Here is a 19120-nt window from a genome sequence, read left to right as displayed (position 1 = left end):
CGTCAAACGCTCCCTTACACACTGTCGTCAAACGCCCCCTTACACACTGTCGTCAAACGCCCCTTTACACACTGTCGTCAAACGCTCCCTTACACACTGTCGTCAAACGCCCCTTTACACACTGTCGTGAAACGCTCCCTTACACACTGTCGTCAAACGCCCCCTTACACACTGTCGTCAAACACTCCTTTACACACTGTCGTCAAACGCTCCCTTACACACTGTCGTCAAACGCCCCCTTACACACTGTCGTCAAACGCCCCTTACACACTGTCGTCAAACGCTCCCTTACACACTGTCGTCAAACGCCCCTTTACACACTGTCGTCAAACGCTCCCTTACACACTGTCGTCAAACGCCCCCTTACACACTGTCGTCAAACGCCCCTTTACACACTGTCGTCAAACGCTCCCTTACACACTGTCGTCAAACGCCCCTTTACACACTGTCGTCAAACGCTCCCTTACACACTGTCGTCAAACGCTCCCTTACACACTTCCTCAAACGCTCCATTAACACTGTCGTCAAACGCTCCCTGCACATGTCGTCAAAACGCTCCTTACACACTGTCGTCGTTCATTAACTTGCAAAATCTCCCTTACACACTGTCGTCCAGATTCCTACACACCATCACGATTCCTTACATGGCCACTACACCTCTATACGTGTCATTAAACACATCCCTTACACATTGTGTCATTAAACACATCCCTTACACATTGTGTCATTAAACACATCCCTTACACCCTGTGTCATTAAACACATCCCTTACACACTGTGTCATTAAACACATCCCTTACACCCTGTGTCATTGAACACATCCCTTACACCCTGTGCCTTTAAACACATCCCTTACACCCTGTGCCTTTAAACACATCCCTTACATCCTGTGCCATTAAACACATCCCTTACACCCTGTGTCATTAAACACATCCCTTACACCGCGTGTCATTAAACACATCCCTTACACCCTTGCCATTAACACATCCCTTACACCCTGTGTCATTAAACACATCCCTTACACACTGTGCCATTAAACACATCCCTTACACACTGTGCCATTAAACACATCCCTTACGCATTGTGCCATTTAACAGACCCCTTACACATCGTGTCATTAAACACACCGCTTAAACACTGTGCCACTAAACCCATACCGTAAACTTTGTGCCATTAAACACACACCTTACACATTGTGTCATTAAACACACACCTTACACATTGTGCCATTAAACACACACCTTACACATTGTGCCATTAAACACACACCTTACACACTGTGCCATTAAACACATCCCTTACACACTGTGGTCAAACGCTGCCTTACACAATGTCGTCATACGCTCCCTTACACACTGTCGTCATACGCTTCCTTACACACTGTCGTCAAACGCTTCGTTACACACTGTCGTCATACGCTCCCTTACACACTGTCTTCAAACGTTCCCTTACACACTGTCGTCAAACGCTCCCTACACATTGTGTCATTAAACACATCCCTTACACATTGTGCAATTAAACACACCCCTTACACATTGTGCCATTTAACACACCGCTTACACACTGTGCCACTAAACCCATACCGTAAACCTTGTGCCATTAAACACATCCCTTACACACTGTGCCATTAAACACATCCCTTACACATTGTGCAATTAAACACACCCCTTACACATTGTGCCATTAAACACACCGCTTACACACTGTGCCACTAAACCCATACCGTAAACCTTGTGCCATTAAACACATCCCTTACACACTGTGCCATTAAACACATCCCTTACACATTGTGCCATTTAACAGACCCCTTACACATTGTGTCATTAAACACACCGCTTAAACACTGTACCACTAAATCCATACCGTAAACTTTGTGCCATTAAACACACACCTTACACATTGTGTCATTAAACACACACCTTACACACTGTGTCATTAAACACACCACTTACACACTGTGCCACTAAACACACACCTTACACATTGTGTCATTACACACACCCCTTACACATTGTGTCATTAAACACACCCCTTACACATTGTGTCATTAAACACATCCCTTACACATTGTGTCATTAAACACCCCCTTACACATTGTGCCATTTAACACACCCCTTACACATTGTGCCATTTAACACCCCCTTACACATTGTGCCATTAAACACCCCCCTTACACATTGTGCCATTAAACACATCCACTTACACAATATGATGTTTAACACATTCCCCACACACTGAAATCGTATTGATTTCCTATATCTCCCGTCTGTACCATCAGACAGGGTTCGTGCGGTATCCTTACATGCCTTCTTTAAACAGTGTTTACTCGTGATATCTCGTGCATCAAATCCATTATATACTCAATAGTACCGGGACATTATGTTACCAATGTTCGACTGGGAGTGCTGCCACCATTTTCGTTCTCTATGTATTTCATACGATGTTCTCAAATCTCATCGTTATGTACAAAATCTTACATGTATCGTAAGCAAGATTGTGGAACATAAAGGATTTATATCTAAGATAATACTCGAGTTTTCTATAGTTAAACCTTTTTTAGATTGGTTTATTCCAATAATTGTCTTTTTCGGATCTAATCAGTAGGAAAAAACAGCAGCAATATTTAATTGGAGCAAAAATATATGTATGAATTTTATGTGTCAATATGTGCCTTCGTCTAGAACACGTTATCGTGGTATATGGAATTTACATGTAGTTTTCACGGATAGCAACAGGAATTCACGGGGGATATATCGCTTTGAAATAGTATCCCAGACTTATCCGCGGGCCGACTGGGGGTCCGAGAGGGGGAGGTTGTGTCACGTCAGTAACGTGGGCGTACAGTATGAACTAGATAGCAGGCACGGTTCACTTAACTCATATTTACTACAGCATATGGCGGTCCTATCATGTCACTATCTTGCCCGGTATGTCACGGCTTGGTTTATGTTAGAAACAAAAATCATCAAATGCTGCAATCTCCGTTTCTATGGAAACCTCCATGCTCGTTTCGCGTTAAACATGATTTGTTTTAATATTTCACTGATTATCTGGTTTGCGATACGTATCTATTACCGAGTGTGCGTGTAGGGCCACGGGCGGTGTATTCCCCGAGATCTCACCCACTGTTACACAACACAACACGTACACTATATTGTTTATATTCCATACAATATGTTATATTATGTAGTATTGTTTTGTCCCTCCTGATAATATATACCGTTTACAGATATCTACACTATACAAGTGTCTATTCCATCCGTCATGTTATATAACCGTCGAATGATATCTTATACTATACTTTTTATTACTCTCTATGATATCCTATGCTATGCATATTCCATCATATACTACTGTCTATTCCATCATAAACTACTGTCTATTCCATCCTATACTACTGTCTATTCCATCCTATACTACTGTCTATTCCATCATATACTACTGTCTATTCCATCCTATACTACTGTCTATTCCATCATATACTACTGCCTATTCCATCATATACTAATGTCTATTCCATCATATACTACTGTCTATTCCATCATATACTAATGTCTATTCCATCATATACCACTGCCTATTCCATCATATACTATTGTCTATTCCATCATATACCACTGTCTATTCCATCATATACTACTGTCTATTCCATCATATACCACTGTCTATTCCATCATATACTACTGTCTATTCCATCATATACTACTGTCTATTCCATCATATACTACTGTCTATTCCATCATATACTACTGTCTATTCCATCATATACTTATGTCTATTCCATCATATACTACTGCCTATTCCATCATATACTACTGCCTATTCCATCATATATTACTGTCTATTCCATCATATACTACTGCCTATTCCATCATATACCACTGTCTATTCCATCATATACTACTGTCTATTCCATCATATACTACTGTCTATTCCATCATATACTACTGCCTATTCCATCATATACTACTGTCTATTCCATCATATACTACTGCCTATTCCATCATATACTACTGTCTATTCCATCATATACTACTGCCTATTCCATCATATACCACTGTCTATTCCATCATATACTACTGTCTATTCCATCATATACTACTGCCTATTCCATCATATACTACTGTCTATTCCATCATATACTACTGCCTATTCCATCATATACCACTGTCTATTCCATCATATACTACTGTCTATTCCATCATATACTACTGCCTATTCCATCATATACTACTGCCTATTCCATCATATACCACTGTCTATTCCATCATATACTACTGTCTATTCCATCATATACTACTGCCTATTCCATCATATACTACTGTCTATTCCATCATATACTACTGCCTATTCCATCATATACCACTGTCTATTCCATCATATACTACTGTCTATTCCATCATATACTACTGCATATTCCGTCATATACTACTGTCTATTCCATCCTATAATACTGCCTATTCCATCATATACTAATGTCTATTCCATCATATACCACTGCATATTCCGTCATATACTACTGTCTATTCCATCATATACTACTGCCTATTCCATCCTATAATACTGTCTATTCCATCATATACTACTGCCTATTCCATCCTATAATACTGCCTATTCCATCATATACGACCGCCTATTCCATCCTATACTGTGCCTTTTCCATCCTATGTTATGCCTTGTCCGTCATATGTCACTGTCTATCCCATCCTATGCTATGCCTATTCCATCTTATGCTATATATTCCATATCATTATATATCATCCTATGCTATATTTTCTATTCTATCTTATGTTATACCATTATATTTACCATTGTATGGCACTGCCACTATATAACCCTACCAATTCAGTTGCGAGTTCACCAGCTTATGAACTGCCAACTGAAATTTGAATTTGCCTCTGTCCAGTTGGCATTCATATTGACTATGAATGTGTCCAGTTGGCATTCATATTGACTATGAATGCCAACTGAATGCCGTTCAATGCTTATATTTACCATCTGCGATTTTTTATTTGTCGTGCGATTTTTTTTTGGAATTTTCAAATTCAAATTTCAGTTGGCAGTTCATAAGCTGGTGAACTCGCAACTGAATTGGTAGGGTTATATAGTGGCAGTACCATACAATGGTAAATATAAGTATATGAAATGCAATAAAAAGAAAATTGAATGGTTTCCCGTTAAATATAACATATATTTCATGAGTATGACAGAATATTTCGATATTTTTCACTCGTGCTTCGCATTCGTGAAAATATCGATATTCTGTCATACTCATGAAATATATGTTATATTAAACGGGAAACCATTCAATATTCTCTATATACCCCTTCTTATGCTCTATTTTCCATTCCACCCTCCGCTAAGGTATTGTATATATTCCATCGTACTCGGGTAACGTTGAAATGTAAGTATTACCAGTTCCTGTAGGCGTGAACTGTATCCAAGGATCCAGTGTTTTTCTCGACATACTATAAACCATGGATATTCTAGGCTCGTAACATCAAATTTACACCAGAAACCCTGTCACATTTCCCTAAACAAAAATAACACGACGATCTTATAAAATCAAATTGGAGATGAGAACACGAAAAAATCGTACGTCCATATGTAGAGCAGGTAACCAGCTGAACTTCTTGTGTTTTATGACAGGATATCAAAGGTCATACTGTAATTACTTTTTTGTCATCTAAGTATAAATGTTTCTGCCATCTTATTTCACTGGGTATTAAAATCGTAACCAAGCGTCACACCGTCGCGAGTATACCGCGCTTAATCTACCGAATTCAGTAAAGGAGCCGACATGCACGAAGGCTGCAATATTTGACATTCTCAGAATTCCTAGAATGATTTCACAAATAATAACACCAACAGCAGAATTACCGGGAATAATTTACCTGATCCAGAAACAATTTATCGCCAATGGAAATAATTACACTGCATAATACCATGAAATCGACAGCATCGTAATCAACAACGGAACGCACTGTTAAATAACCATTTTACATATCAGGGTCACGTGACAACGAGCGATTAACAGGCCGTAGAAACGTCATAACTTCAAAATTCTTTAGGGCGTATTGCATAACATTTAAGTGGCTGTACCATGTAGCTGGGCTGAGAAGGAGATTTAATCTGATATTCCATCAACACTTTTTTCCGTATGTCCTTTTTGCTTGCGGTGGTGTATCATAAATGCAAAAGGTTAGTCCGCTATCTCAATACAAAGTCCGCGTGTTTAGAATATTTTGTCCCTATGGTCAAAACATTTCGTTCCCTGGCTGTGGTCAGGTTTTTGGTCCAAGTGGTCAGAATATTTGAGACTTAGTGACCAGAATATTGGACTCCTTTGGTCAGAACACTGGGGTTCCTGAAGTGAAAATATGTGGGCCCCGTGGTCAGATTATAAGGTCCAATTAGAAAAACTAGTCAGAATGTTTAGTCCCTTTGGTCAAAAGATCTAGTCCCTTTGGTCAGAATATCTAGTCCCTTTGGTCAGAAGATCTAGTCCCTTTAGTCAGAATATCTAGTCCCTGTGGTCAGAATATTAAGTCCCTTTAGTCAGAATATCTAGTCCCTGTGGTCAGAATATTAAGTCCCTTTAGTCAGAATGTTAAGTCCCTGTGGACAGAATATTTAGTCCCTTTGGTCAGTAGATTTAGTCCCTGTGGTCAGAATATTTAGTCCCTTTGGTCAGAAGATTTAGTCCCTTTGGTCAGAAGATTTAGTCCCTTTGGTCAGAAGATTTAGTCCCTTTAATCAGAATGTTAAGTCCCTGTGGTCAGAATATTTAGTCACTTTGGTCAGAAGATTTAGTCCTTTGGTCAGAATATTAAGTCCCTTTGGTCAGAAGATTTAGTCCTGGTGGTCAGAAGATTTAGTCCCTGTGGTCAGAATATTGGAAGAAGTTGAAGTGAATGAGTCACGGAACAGAACACTACATGATACATATGGTGAGAGACGTATCCCTCTCATCACCTACTGGCCCTCTCATTAAAACACTCACCAGCTGACCAGGTGGCAGTGACCTCCAATGTCCGGAGAACTTATCATAAGGAATACATATATATATATATACTGAAATAATCAGGTTGTGGTGTTATAGATAGAGATGTGTCAATTCTGGCTATTTTGAGATATCCTTTTGGTTTTTTTCACCAGCCGATGGCAATGCAACGGAGTAACGTCAACACGATGGATATCGAACGTGGAAGCATGGTCGTGCTGTTTGGAAACTAGAACAATACATTCCACGTCTATATAGGAGATTATTGAAAGAGCAATTATCGATGTTTTCAGTGATAAGGAGTAGGTTTTTCATCCACCAAACACATGATGCACGTTTAAATGCATCGGGTCTTTGGGAGTTCCTTCGAACACCCTGAAAACTCCACGCAATCGTCAGGAAGGTGATTCGGCCTGACGAAGACTGATGGATACAAACTTACAGACTTGTTTTGTATAGGTTCCATAAAACAACAATACTGCAAACAAAAAATAGTCTTTTAATCTAAAATTAAATTATGACGAACACAGCCCATGGTACTGTATTTTTCGGCGTTACCTAGGAAACGCTAACATGCCTAATAACAACTGGTTTCACTGCGATAATTTATCGGACATGCAGCAGTTAAAGACTCTCTATTGAGTATACACCACAATGAAGACAGGGGCAGTAGTTACCATTTTATTCTTCAGAGGGCCGAGTCTGTAATTAAAACATAGCCAATGATTCCTCTCGGTACGTTGCATGCTGGGAGAGTTTATTACAGACACGTCATTGAGACAAGTTAGTACGACTGTAATGCTCTCGCATGTTGAGGAAGTAATGTGATTTTTATCCTCGTAGAAAAATATAACAATGGAATGTTAACTGGTTCCAGTAGACCTTTTTCCTGGGGAAAGGTTTTTAGAATTCTTTAGTTCACATCAATCTCGCGTGAGGGTACCTTTACACCAGACTTCAATAACGCAGTGACCGGTCATGATCTCTGAGACATATTAAATGTCCCGGCAGAATTATATCACAATCCAGCCAAGCTCCAACGATATTGGATTAAAAGAGCGATTCAAACGAATATAGAAGGAAATTAATTTTCCGATTGGTTAAGTTGGGGCTAATTTACTGACTGTACGGTCTACAGGTACATGACGTCGAGTTTCAACTACAAGCACACATAATTACACTTCAAGTTATCCTAACGTATAATACTAAAAAACGTGTGGAATCTTAATATTAAATTTTGCCATGTTTTATAATTGTGTTAATGTTGGTTAAAACACAACACTCATCTACGACTCGGTCAGGTTGGATTCCAAGTCTTGACGGAGTTTGTCGAGATGTTGCGAATGCCACCGAAGATCCTTAGATAACGATTCCTATTCCGCTTCAAATGAGAGAGACTGCATAAGCTGACTCTGACTTTAAATAAATAATTTTAATCCAACTGGCCCTTTTTAAAAAATATAACCTTAACTTTTTTTTAATAGATAATCTTCATTTCTGGCCCTGACGATCGAAGATCAACGATCGGCTCCATTCCCTGCCATCTCTATAATCTTAGATTCTTAATTTTTTACAGTGTTATCTTATGCTCCATCAAGATAATTGATCGATATACTCCGGTCCAAGAGAGTAGATCAATATACCTATTTCACGCATGCCTGCACAGCAGCCTTATATATTCACACATGAAACCACTCCTCCCTATTGTACAATGTCGTCCCGTTTCCATGGTAACCCTACCCACTATTTATTTGTTGTACTGGTAAAACACTTAATCCACTTTACATTACCATATTAACTCTTATTAGAGATGCAAATAGACTGGTTTGATATTTCGCTTAATTAGATAAGTTTGTCCAATAAACAGGATAATGAGGAAATCGATCGGTTATGGCGCAGACGATTCTATTATAAATAGCGTGCCTGGGTCAATGGACGACATTTGTAAATACGATAAATGTTTATGTAGTTAATATATGAATACAGAGGACTATAATCCAGTTATTAGGCTACAGGCCTATACATATAAAGCGCCCTCGTGCTCTCCTCAGACCAGTTGTTCGGAATGGTCTGGACCACATGCTTATAGCGCCCTCGTGTTGTTGTTTGGGGAGGTATGGACTAAATGTCTATATAGCGCCCCCCCCCCCCCCCCACCCCCCCCCCCCCCCCCCCCCTAGTCTAGTTGTTAAAGCATCCTCGTGTTCTCAACACGCTATTTGTTGGGGATGGGTCTGAGATAGAGGCTATAAGATCAACTGTTCGAGACGATCTGGGCTGAAGGCCTATATAGCGTGTTCCCTCGAGACTAGTTGTTCAAGACGATCTGGGCTAGAGGCCTATATAGCGCGACGTTTTCCCTCCAGACTAGTTGTTAGAGACGATCTGGACTAGAGGCCTATATAGCGCCTTCGTGTTCCCTCCAGACTTGTTCGAGACGATCTGGGCTAGAGGCCTATATAGCGCCACGTGTTCCCTCCAGACTAGTTGTTCGAGACGATCTGGGCTAGAGGCCTATATAGCGCCACGTGTTCCCTCCAGACTAGTTGTTCGAGACGATCTGGGCTAGAGGCCTATATAGCGCCTTCGTGTTCCCTCCAGACTTGTTCGAGACGATCTGGGCTAGAGGCCTATATAGCGCCACGTGTTCCCTCCAGACTTGGGCTAGAGGCCAGTGGTGTCCCGTGCTGATATTCATTATGGTGATGATTACTCTTGGTTCCTTTTCCCTCCACAGTACTTTCTCATCATAGGTACAGCCAGACGGTGGAATGGGCCTACGCTATAAAGTGATAAATATGGTTGAATTCCTGGCATTTTGGTTGCTTTGTGCTGCTTTATATTGGAATGAGCTGTGAATTTCAGCTGGCAGTCAAATGCTGTTCCTAAATCATTTTCCGTTGGACATTTTGTTTGGTGAAGCCATTTTGATGTATAGACTAAAGGCTATAACCAGGACAGTATAAGTCTTCATTCGCCAGGAAGATGTCTATATCACATTTTATTGATGGTCTGTTGAATGCGATCCTGTTCTGGATATTTTTTTTCTTTTTGGGAGCTTTGTGTCATTTTTGGAAAGCTTCATTCTAATAGGTCCGTCTTCGTAGAAATCCGGAGTATTTTACACACCGTCAAATCCGCCGAAGAGTGTGAAGGCGATCTACACAAAGGCATGGCAAGCCAATTAAGAATTTACTCAAGGAATAATATCGACCCCAAATTTCATGTTGACTATATATTTTATATAACAGGATATATCCTATATGATATGTGAATATATCATTTGATATTCTACAAACAATACTGTATGCACTATATGGGCCAACGATGACAACTTGGCGCAGTGCCAGCAGCCGCAGATACTTCCGGCCAGGCGATTTGATGTCAACCTCGAGTTCGAGGCCCGATCAGAGCACGAGTGTGTGTTATACATACGGGGTTGACATTGCTTCTTGAATAATTGTTAATCGCCACAAAATGTACAACGTGAGGAAATAAACCGTTAGTGGATTAAGATTCAGATTCAGATATGTTTATTAAAGTGTCACGTACATTAAACATAAAGTACAGGCATAGTTTCATTAGCGATGAATTCAACAGACCAGTTTCCATGGTGTCAGTCGGATATTGTCCGTGCGTTTTTGTGTTACCCGCAACTGCAACACCATCGGCCCGTCCACGATTTCTACCGGCCGCCCACGCGCAGTCTCTATTGATGCCGTCAGGTGTTGTGTCGAGTTCGCAAAAGTCATTGTGTCATATCGACGCGTCGCTGTGCAGACGTTCCAACGCTTGTCCGGAGCGGACAATGACCTTTCTACCTATAAGTATACTTGGCAGTTAGTTACGCTACCTGGTTCCTGGGTTCGACATGTGGATTTATTATCGTCACAGACTAATTAGAGGACAAGTGATATACTGTAAACCGTTTGACTTGTACCTCCGTTGATGTGTAATGCACGTGTATAAATACCGGCTCGTACATTGGTGTAAATACACGTGTAGTCTGCAGCGAAAAGCTTGTCAGATATTAGCGATGGTGGCTCGGCGTTGTTTTTTTGTTTGGCCTGTAAAAGCTATAAAATGCATCTCATTAGGTAGACAGACAATTCAGGCCGTCTGATTTTACTCAGATGGGATATCTATAATAAAGTGGTACTTCTGTGATCGTCAATCAAGAGATGAATAAAGTATATATATATATATATATACTATATATTTGGGTGTATTATTTTTTCATTCAACCATTCTTCTTTTAGAACCTGCATCACGAGAACTAAAGGTTGATTTATAGTTAATTAATACCGTTCTTCCTCCCTCTTTGATGTCGGTGAAAGAAGTCGGTGCCGTGGAAGTAACGAGGAAAAGAACACCTTTGTAGAGCATCGACACTTCACAGTGTCTTTTTCTACTGAGTGTACTTAGTCCGTATGATACCCCTGACACACTCAACCTGTACTTATATCTACAGTAGACGGAGTGACAGCAGAAATATCACCCATCGATCATACATAAAAATGTCTTCATCAAGTACTACATCGTGTCTTTGTATTAAACAGATATGCCAAAAAGCAATGAAAATGTTCACCCTTACAAGTATATGTCTCGGCAACCCCTTTCCGCAGGGACATCAAAAGCCAAAGGCAAAACCGTGATATAAGACAGCGTCAAATTACCTGAACGAATGTAGAACGACATACGACGGGTGATTGTTTTCTTTGAAGACACGACACAAATATAACGACACAAGGCGCGACACTTCTCTTCTGTACGTAAGAGTCTTCTATCGGCATCCCCTTGTGCCTGTATATTCTTTACCATATACTTCCTACATGCACGTGATGACGTGGTCCCTTTGAAGACGTTAATTACACATTTTACGATGCATCCAACCTGCAGTAATGGAGTTTAATGATAAAGAAATATTCCATTAACTTCATAATGACGTACTAAGATGTTTCCTGTCATAGCGGGGAAAATATTGGTACGCGGCGACGAAGACAAGATCTGAAAGATATGGAGATGAAAGTTGGGCAGACCATGTCAGTTAAGAATACATTTTCTTGACCCATGTGGTCGTTTCAACTTTCATTTTTTTCTACGCTAAGCTCTAAATCATGACATTACATGATTATATAACCCATCATGTTGAATAGTGTTTTTTTATAGCTACTTTACTGAATAAGTATGGGACAAATAACTTGAACAACTCTTGGAATAAAACATTTGGTTTCAATATACTAAGTGTTGTTTTGTTTTGTCAACAGAATGTTTGGCCTACCTAACGTGCACGTGTAAGCTAGGTGTTGCACCATCACACATATCACGTGCACTTCCTACCCTGCCCGTGAGGCGCGTGGAAACATTCTTAGGAAAACAGACGTGGCACAGGTACAGTGTAATGATAAAAGCAAATGCAGCCATTGAGATCGTTTTGATCGGTCGTTTCGAATTTCATGCGCTTTATCTTCTCTTAGTTTGGCAAGTTTTGGCCAAGTACATCCATTTAACAGATGTGAGAGGAATCGGAGCTCATCTCACCTTCCAGACCAGACGCCGTGATGACGGAGGGGCGGAATTAGAGGGAGGGGTATTTATTGTATGCAATCTTACGCGTGTAAATTAGTTATGCATGCGTTTTGTATTTGTAAATGAATTAGTTGAAGGACACATTCATAAAATCTGCTTAGACTTGCCATTGCTAAAATAAATTACATGCCGTACGGTATATCTCTGAAACAAGTGTCATTTAGAGGTATGAGAGCTTTGTACCAATAAATACAAATCTACAAAGCACTCTTCTTCATTACCAGGGAAATGCTACTGGCGCGTGTACCCTGTCTAGGTGTACATATCTGTCCTATGGGTGTACACCTCCGTGGGGGAGACTTAAGTACCATCAAATGTTCCAGATTATCGTTCTGGCGAATCCATCATTGACACTTAAATTGTTACCAAGGTAACCTATGGGGAATTGTGACGTCAGAACCAATAAGGCATGTATTGCCGAAAAAACCGGAAGTGACGTGAAAATGTGTAAAATCTTAGACTTTTTATTTAGTTAGTTTTATTTTTAGTACGTAACAGTGTTATCAAGTACTTAGATTTAGAACGAGGTTTGACAACACCGGGAATGGGAGTACTTTATACGTACATGTAGGTCGATTGCCCTTCAAACGATCCGGTTCCACAAAAGTAACTGGTAACATTATTACTATTATAACTGAGCAATAGAAATCAGGTTTAGAGTTATGCTTTCGCTTAAATCATTTCCCCTTTGGCTTAGAATTAGTTCCCTTGGCAATGGGTACATGGCAACTTAATTTTTGTTTTTCATTTTTGGTTATTTTTATTTGAAATCTATTTGAAATCATGTTTATCTTAACAGAACTACATATGGAAATCATAACATGTAGGAATGAAGATGAACACATTAATTGTGATGACTGTAATGCTCTAGTTAAACAAACGATACATTTGACTTTAATCTAAAATCACATATTTTTTTCTTCGGTGTTTATCATATTTCAACTTAAACGTAAGTTCTACGAGGGTGTCAATAGATTTAAACCTGCATGTTCCAGTAAACGAGTGTTCTATAAAATAAACCTACTAGAGATTCCTTAAAATGACGTAGATGTCACGTGGTTCATTATACATCACGGAAGTGTCATGACCCGAATAGACTTGCTGCGTTTAAATAAATTGCTGGTCGGTCGGAGTAAGTACCGACAGACGACCGGAAGTAATGTTTACCGATTCTTGTATTGTCAGTACCGACAGACGACCGGAAGAATTGTATTGTCAGTACCGACAGACGACCGGTAGTAATGTATTGTCAGTACCGACAGACGACCGGAAGTAATGTTTACCGATTCTTGTATTGTCAGTACCGACAGACGACCGGGAGTGATGTTTACCAACCCTTGTATTGTTAGAACCGACAGACGACCGGAAGTAATGTTTACCGATTCTTGTATTGTCAGTACCGACAGACGACCGGAAGTAATATTTACCGATTCTTGTATTGTCAGTACCGACAGACGACCGGAAGTAATGTTTACCGATTCTTGTACTGTTAGTACCGACAGACGACTGGTAGTAATGTATTGTCAGTACCGATAGACGACCGGTAGTGATATTTACCGATTATTATATTGTCAGTACCGACAGACGACCGGAAGTAATGTTTACGGACTCTTGTATTATCAGTACCGACAGACGACCGGAAGTGATGTTTACCGATTCTTGTATTGTCAGTACCGACAGACGACCGGTAGTAATGTTTACCGACTCTTGTATTGTCAGTACCGATAGACGACCGGTAGTAATGTTTACCGATTCTTGTATTGTCAGTACCGACAGACGACCGGAAGTAATGTTTACCAATTCTTGTATTGTCAGTACCGACAGACGACCGGTAGTTGTCATTTGTCAGATATCGTGCTGTCACGTAATTTTGCTTTCATTATCAAATCTCGCTCTTCTGTTTTCGCAGAAATCCAATTATGAAATGTAATTTTAGATTGATTTTGGATGTCTGTTTATCAGATGCAGTAAACCCTGAAACTCCATTTACAATTGAACAATCGATAGAAACGCTCTGAAAACCAATCTACTAACCGCGCTGTCTCTCCACGATCCCAGATTCCACGAGCTATCGGAGTATCGTGTTTTTGTAATTGTTACAAGTCTGCAACAATTAAATTCCTCTGAACTTAAAAAATGGTGTAAATTCACCGATCACGTGACCTAAATAAAAGACAGCTGCTGATGCTGAAAAAACATGATGCATGCAGTAAAACTATCTACTCCAGTTTGGTTCCGCCAGTAGCGCATAATCTGTTATCGCTTACAATATAACAGTTAACATACATCAATATTTGGACGTTATTAAATGCCTTATGTTAATGTTGTAGGCAAAAGTTATAAGTGAGTCTTGATGAACACGGAGCAGATGTTATCACTAAGACTGGGGTATCTTTCCGTTATGCTTGTGGTATGTGTATTTGAGGGTCGCTATCGCCCTCTAGATATCGGACCCTTCATGCTATCTCACACCTCCCCTTTATCGCCCAGTCCCGATAACGGTCCCAGAACCTCCCCGTAAATTGCTCTCTTCCAATATTATCACAGAGCGCATGTCTGAGAAATATACCGGTAAGATGCCACGACGCACGCGCAAGAACCTCCATAAAACGAGATAGTGCGTTGAATATGAATTATTTACATGCCTGTACATATAAATTGTCACTATTCAATAGAAGTTTGACGGTAAGATCCGGACGTGTAAATATCGTGCACACCTAAAGGTGGCAAAGCTTTCTCTGTTATCTACTCACTTAAGTGTTCTAGACTTTCCTCCTGTCAGATAAAAACACGCACGTGCGAATGATGCTTCTCAATAATGACAACTTAAACCAGAACACTTCGGTTTTGGCAATATTGGTGCCGAATATTAGCTGCAGGTAGTTTTTCAGACAAATTCCAGATAAAATATATGGTTTTAGTAGGAAATGATACATTATTACGTCAATTATTCATTGATACGAGTGTCCCTGGAAGTACCGATATTATCTCGTCTCTTAATCCAACCGAGAGGAAAAGCCGTCGGAAAGACACACTTATAATGCAAATGCAAGTACGGTTTGTTTTTTATGATAGATATTTAATGGTCTTTTATTAGGAATATTTAGGAAATATTTACACCTCCGGCATATTCTCATAGTAAAACCCCCTTATTACTAATATGATAGCGAGTATTTGCAGGCTAAAGCCGAGAAAACAATTAAAATCATTTCTCCACTCGGCATTAACTATTACTGACGAGTTTGAAACCTCAGTAACACGTCCTAAACGAGACAAGCGATGATTTATCATCGCCACTGGATTCAAGAGGAGCGGTATGCACGAATCTAATAGGTTGATATGTTTATAATGAGTGGCTTATCCGAACACGTCACCAGGGAGCTAGAAGAACAAACGTGAAAACATCAAAATAGCGTTAAGTTAATGTAGAACAAAATTGTAATTTGAGAAACTGATCTTATTTCACCCGAAGCATTGTCGTATTAAGAGAAATAATGCATTTATTGCAGACCTGAATTTATTTCCATTTTCACATTAAGAATTGACTATACATAAAAGCATCAAAGAATACCGACATAAGGAAACCATAATTCTAACAACGAAAGCAAAATACAGATTTGTGTGGAGATCCATGAAAAAGTACAAGGAGAATAAGACCAGGTACTCGGGAAGATAAAGCGTCTTCTGCTTCATCGACGACACCCGACATACGAATCTTATCTAATCCGGGTCACGTCTCATTCTCAAAATGATAAAGAACCTGGACGGCGACAACGGAACCATTAGGAATACCAACAATAATCGAACACGTCAGATTTCATATCGCAAAGGGACGATTACGAACAAAAATATTCGTGGATGTATGTATCACATATACTTCGCTTTATTGACATACATGTATGTAAATGTACAACATTCATCTTGAACCACAGACACACTGCTTGCAGGCAATTTCAAAAGGAAATGGGAGCCTGCTTAACGACAACCCGACTCCTCTAGGACTAGACTCCAACATCCAGATAATAGCACCCGACGACAATGCTTCTGCTCTGTTTGATCAATCGACACGTTAACCAAGTATTAGAGAAACTCTCGTGTTACTTTATAATTGTACACATAGAGAATAGAGGAGATTAGAAAAGACATCAACAGGAATGAAAAGAGAAGATAGAGGATTTGAGGGAGAGGAGAGAGGAATGGAGAGAGAAGATAGAGGAATGGAGGGAGAAGATAGAGGAATGAAGGGGGAAGATAGAGGAATGGAAACAGAAGATAGAGGAATGGGAGAGAGAAGATAGAGGAATGGAGGGAGAAGATAAAGGAATGAAGGGGAAGATAGAGGAATGGAAAGAGAAGATAGAGGAATGGGCGAGAAGATAGAGGAATGGAGGGAGAAGATAGAGGAATGGAGGGAGAAGATAGAGGAATGGAGGGAGAAGATAGAGGAATTGAGGGAGACGAGAGAGGAATGGAGAGAAAAGATAGAGGAATAAAGGGAGAAAATAGAGGAATGGAGAGAGAAGATAGAGGAATGGAGGGTGAAGGTAGAGGAATGGAGAGAGGATAGGGGAATGAAGAGAAAAGATAGAGGAATGGAAGGAGAGGACATAGAATGGAGAGAGACGAGAGAGGAATGGAGAGAGAAGATAGAGGTATGGAGAGAGAAGAGAGAGGAATGGAGAGAGAAGATAGAGGAATGGAGAGAGAAGAGAGAGGAATGGAGAGAAAAGATAGAGAAATGGAGGGAGAAGATAGAGGAATGGGCGAGAAGATAGAGGAATGGGCGAGAAGATAGAGGAATGGGCGAGAAGATAGAGGAATGGAGGGAGAAGATAGAGGAATTGAGGGAGACGAGAGAGGAATGGAGAGAAAAGATAGAGGAATGGAGGGTGAAGGTAGAGGAATAAAGGGAGAAAATAGAGGAATTGAGAGAGAAGATAGAGGAATGGAGGTTGAAGGTAGAGGAATGGAGAGAGAAGAGAGAGGAATGGAGAGAGAAGGTAGGGGAATGAAGAGAAAAGATAGAGAAATGGAGGGAGAAAATAAAGGAATGGAGAGAGGAATGGAGAGAAAAGATAAAGGAATAAAAAGAGAAGATAGAAGAACGGCGGGAGAAGATAGAGGAATTGAGAGAGAAAATAGAGGAATGGAGGGAGAATATAGAGGAATGGAGGGAGACGATAGCGGAATGGACAGGGAAGATAGAGGAATGGAGAGAGAAGATAGGGGAATGGAGAGAGAACATAGAGGAATGGACAGAGAAGATAGAGGAATGGAGGGAGAAAATAGAAGAATGGAGGGAGAAGAAAGAGGAACGGAGAGAGAAGATAGAAGAATGGAGGGATAATATAGAGGAATAAGGGGAGACGATAGGGGAATGGAGGGAGAAGAACGGGGAATGTAGAGAGAATATATAGGAATGGAGGGAGACGATAGAGGAATGGAGGGAGAAGATAGAGGAATGGAGGGAGACGCCAGTAGAGGAATGGAGGGAGACGATAGAGGAATGGAGAGAGAAGAAAGAGGAATGGAGAGAGAAGATTTGTAAGAGAGAGAACGCAGATGAATAAAAGAGAGGCCAGAGAATTTAAACTTTGTACTGGAGTCATATTTCGAGAGGACTATGGCGATCTGACATTACATCTACTGCAGTGTGGTGGAGAGAAAGAGAGAAAGAGAGAAGCAGCGAGAGGAGGGTGGAGCCACATAACCCAATCATCCTCCCTTAACATTTCGAGGTGTGGACAGCCGAGTCTACCTAGAGATTTGCGAGAACACGACAAGGTGCTTTATCGCACGACGTATATCATGGTAGATATATACAACGCAATGTCATTATGTTACTAAAAGACTAATTCCCGGAGTGTAATTATCACGGAATGTCGCAGATCTTCGCCCGATTCTCGCCGCTCTGGCGACATCGGTTCCCCGCTGTGACTAAAAGACACGTTTAAATTGAACACAACACATTAATGAACAGCGGTTGGCTATATATACTGTAGTAAACAGTCGTTAGAGGGCCTCAAGCTAGCATATAAACGACTTTTACTGCTATCTGCTTTTCATTCATTTTTCATGATTGACTAACCACTTTATTGTACCCTAGACTAATATGATAGCTCTGCAACTGCTTTTATCGATTTACCCGGACACCTTCCGAATGCCGAGCGTCTCAGAGTGACGTAATTGGACGTAATGTCGATACAGAGGGATGTCGATGGTCAATGCGAGTCTCACCTGATGCCGACCGATACGCCATATTGTTTTTGTGTGGACTGGTGACATCCCATTGTCCGGGGATCTATGACCACTGGCTGTACTTAATGTGATATACACTAGCGCGTTGTCACCATTCTGGTGGGAACAGCATGACCACAGACCAAAATTCCATGTTAATTTCATTACAGATGGCCAGTTCTAATAACTGCATTCGTGTATAAGACATTTAACATTGTTACGTCTTAACCCAACACTGGTCGGCACCACCGCTACCAACACTGGTCGGCACCACCACCACTACCAACACTG

At 40.4% G+C, this 19120-nt stretch overlaps 1 protein-coding gene across 1 annotated transcript; it reads left to right on the top strand.

Moving 5' to 3' along the window:
- Positions 1-16935: 16935 nt before the first annotated feature.
- LOC117326527 (golgin subfamily A member 6-like protein 22) lies at positions 16936-17952 on the top strand. Its single transcript, XM_033883284.1, is given in 2 exon segments — positions 16936-17355; positions 17689-17952. Coding segments are annotated over 2 exon segments (684 nt in total).
- Positions 17953-19120: the final 1168 nt, after the last annotated feature.

The sequence above is a fragment of the Pecten maximus genome, chromosome 4 (genome assembly GCF_902652985.1).
Source record: "Pecten maximus chromosome 4, xPecMax1.1, whole genome shotgun sequence".
NCBI lineage: Eukaryota > Metazoa > Mollusca > Bivalvia > Pectinida > Pectinidae > Pecten > Pecten maximus.
Note: the sequence above shows the minus strand (reverse complement) of the source record. Positions and strands in the feature narration are given on the sequence as shown.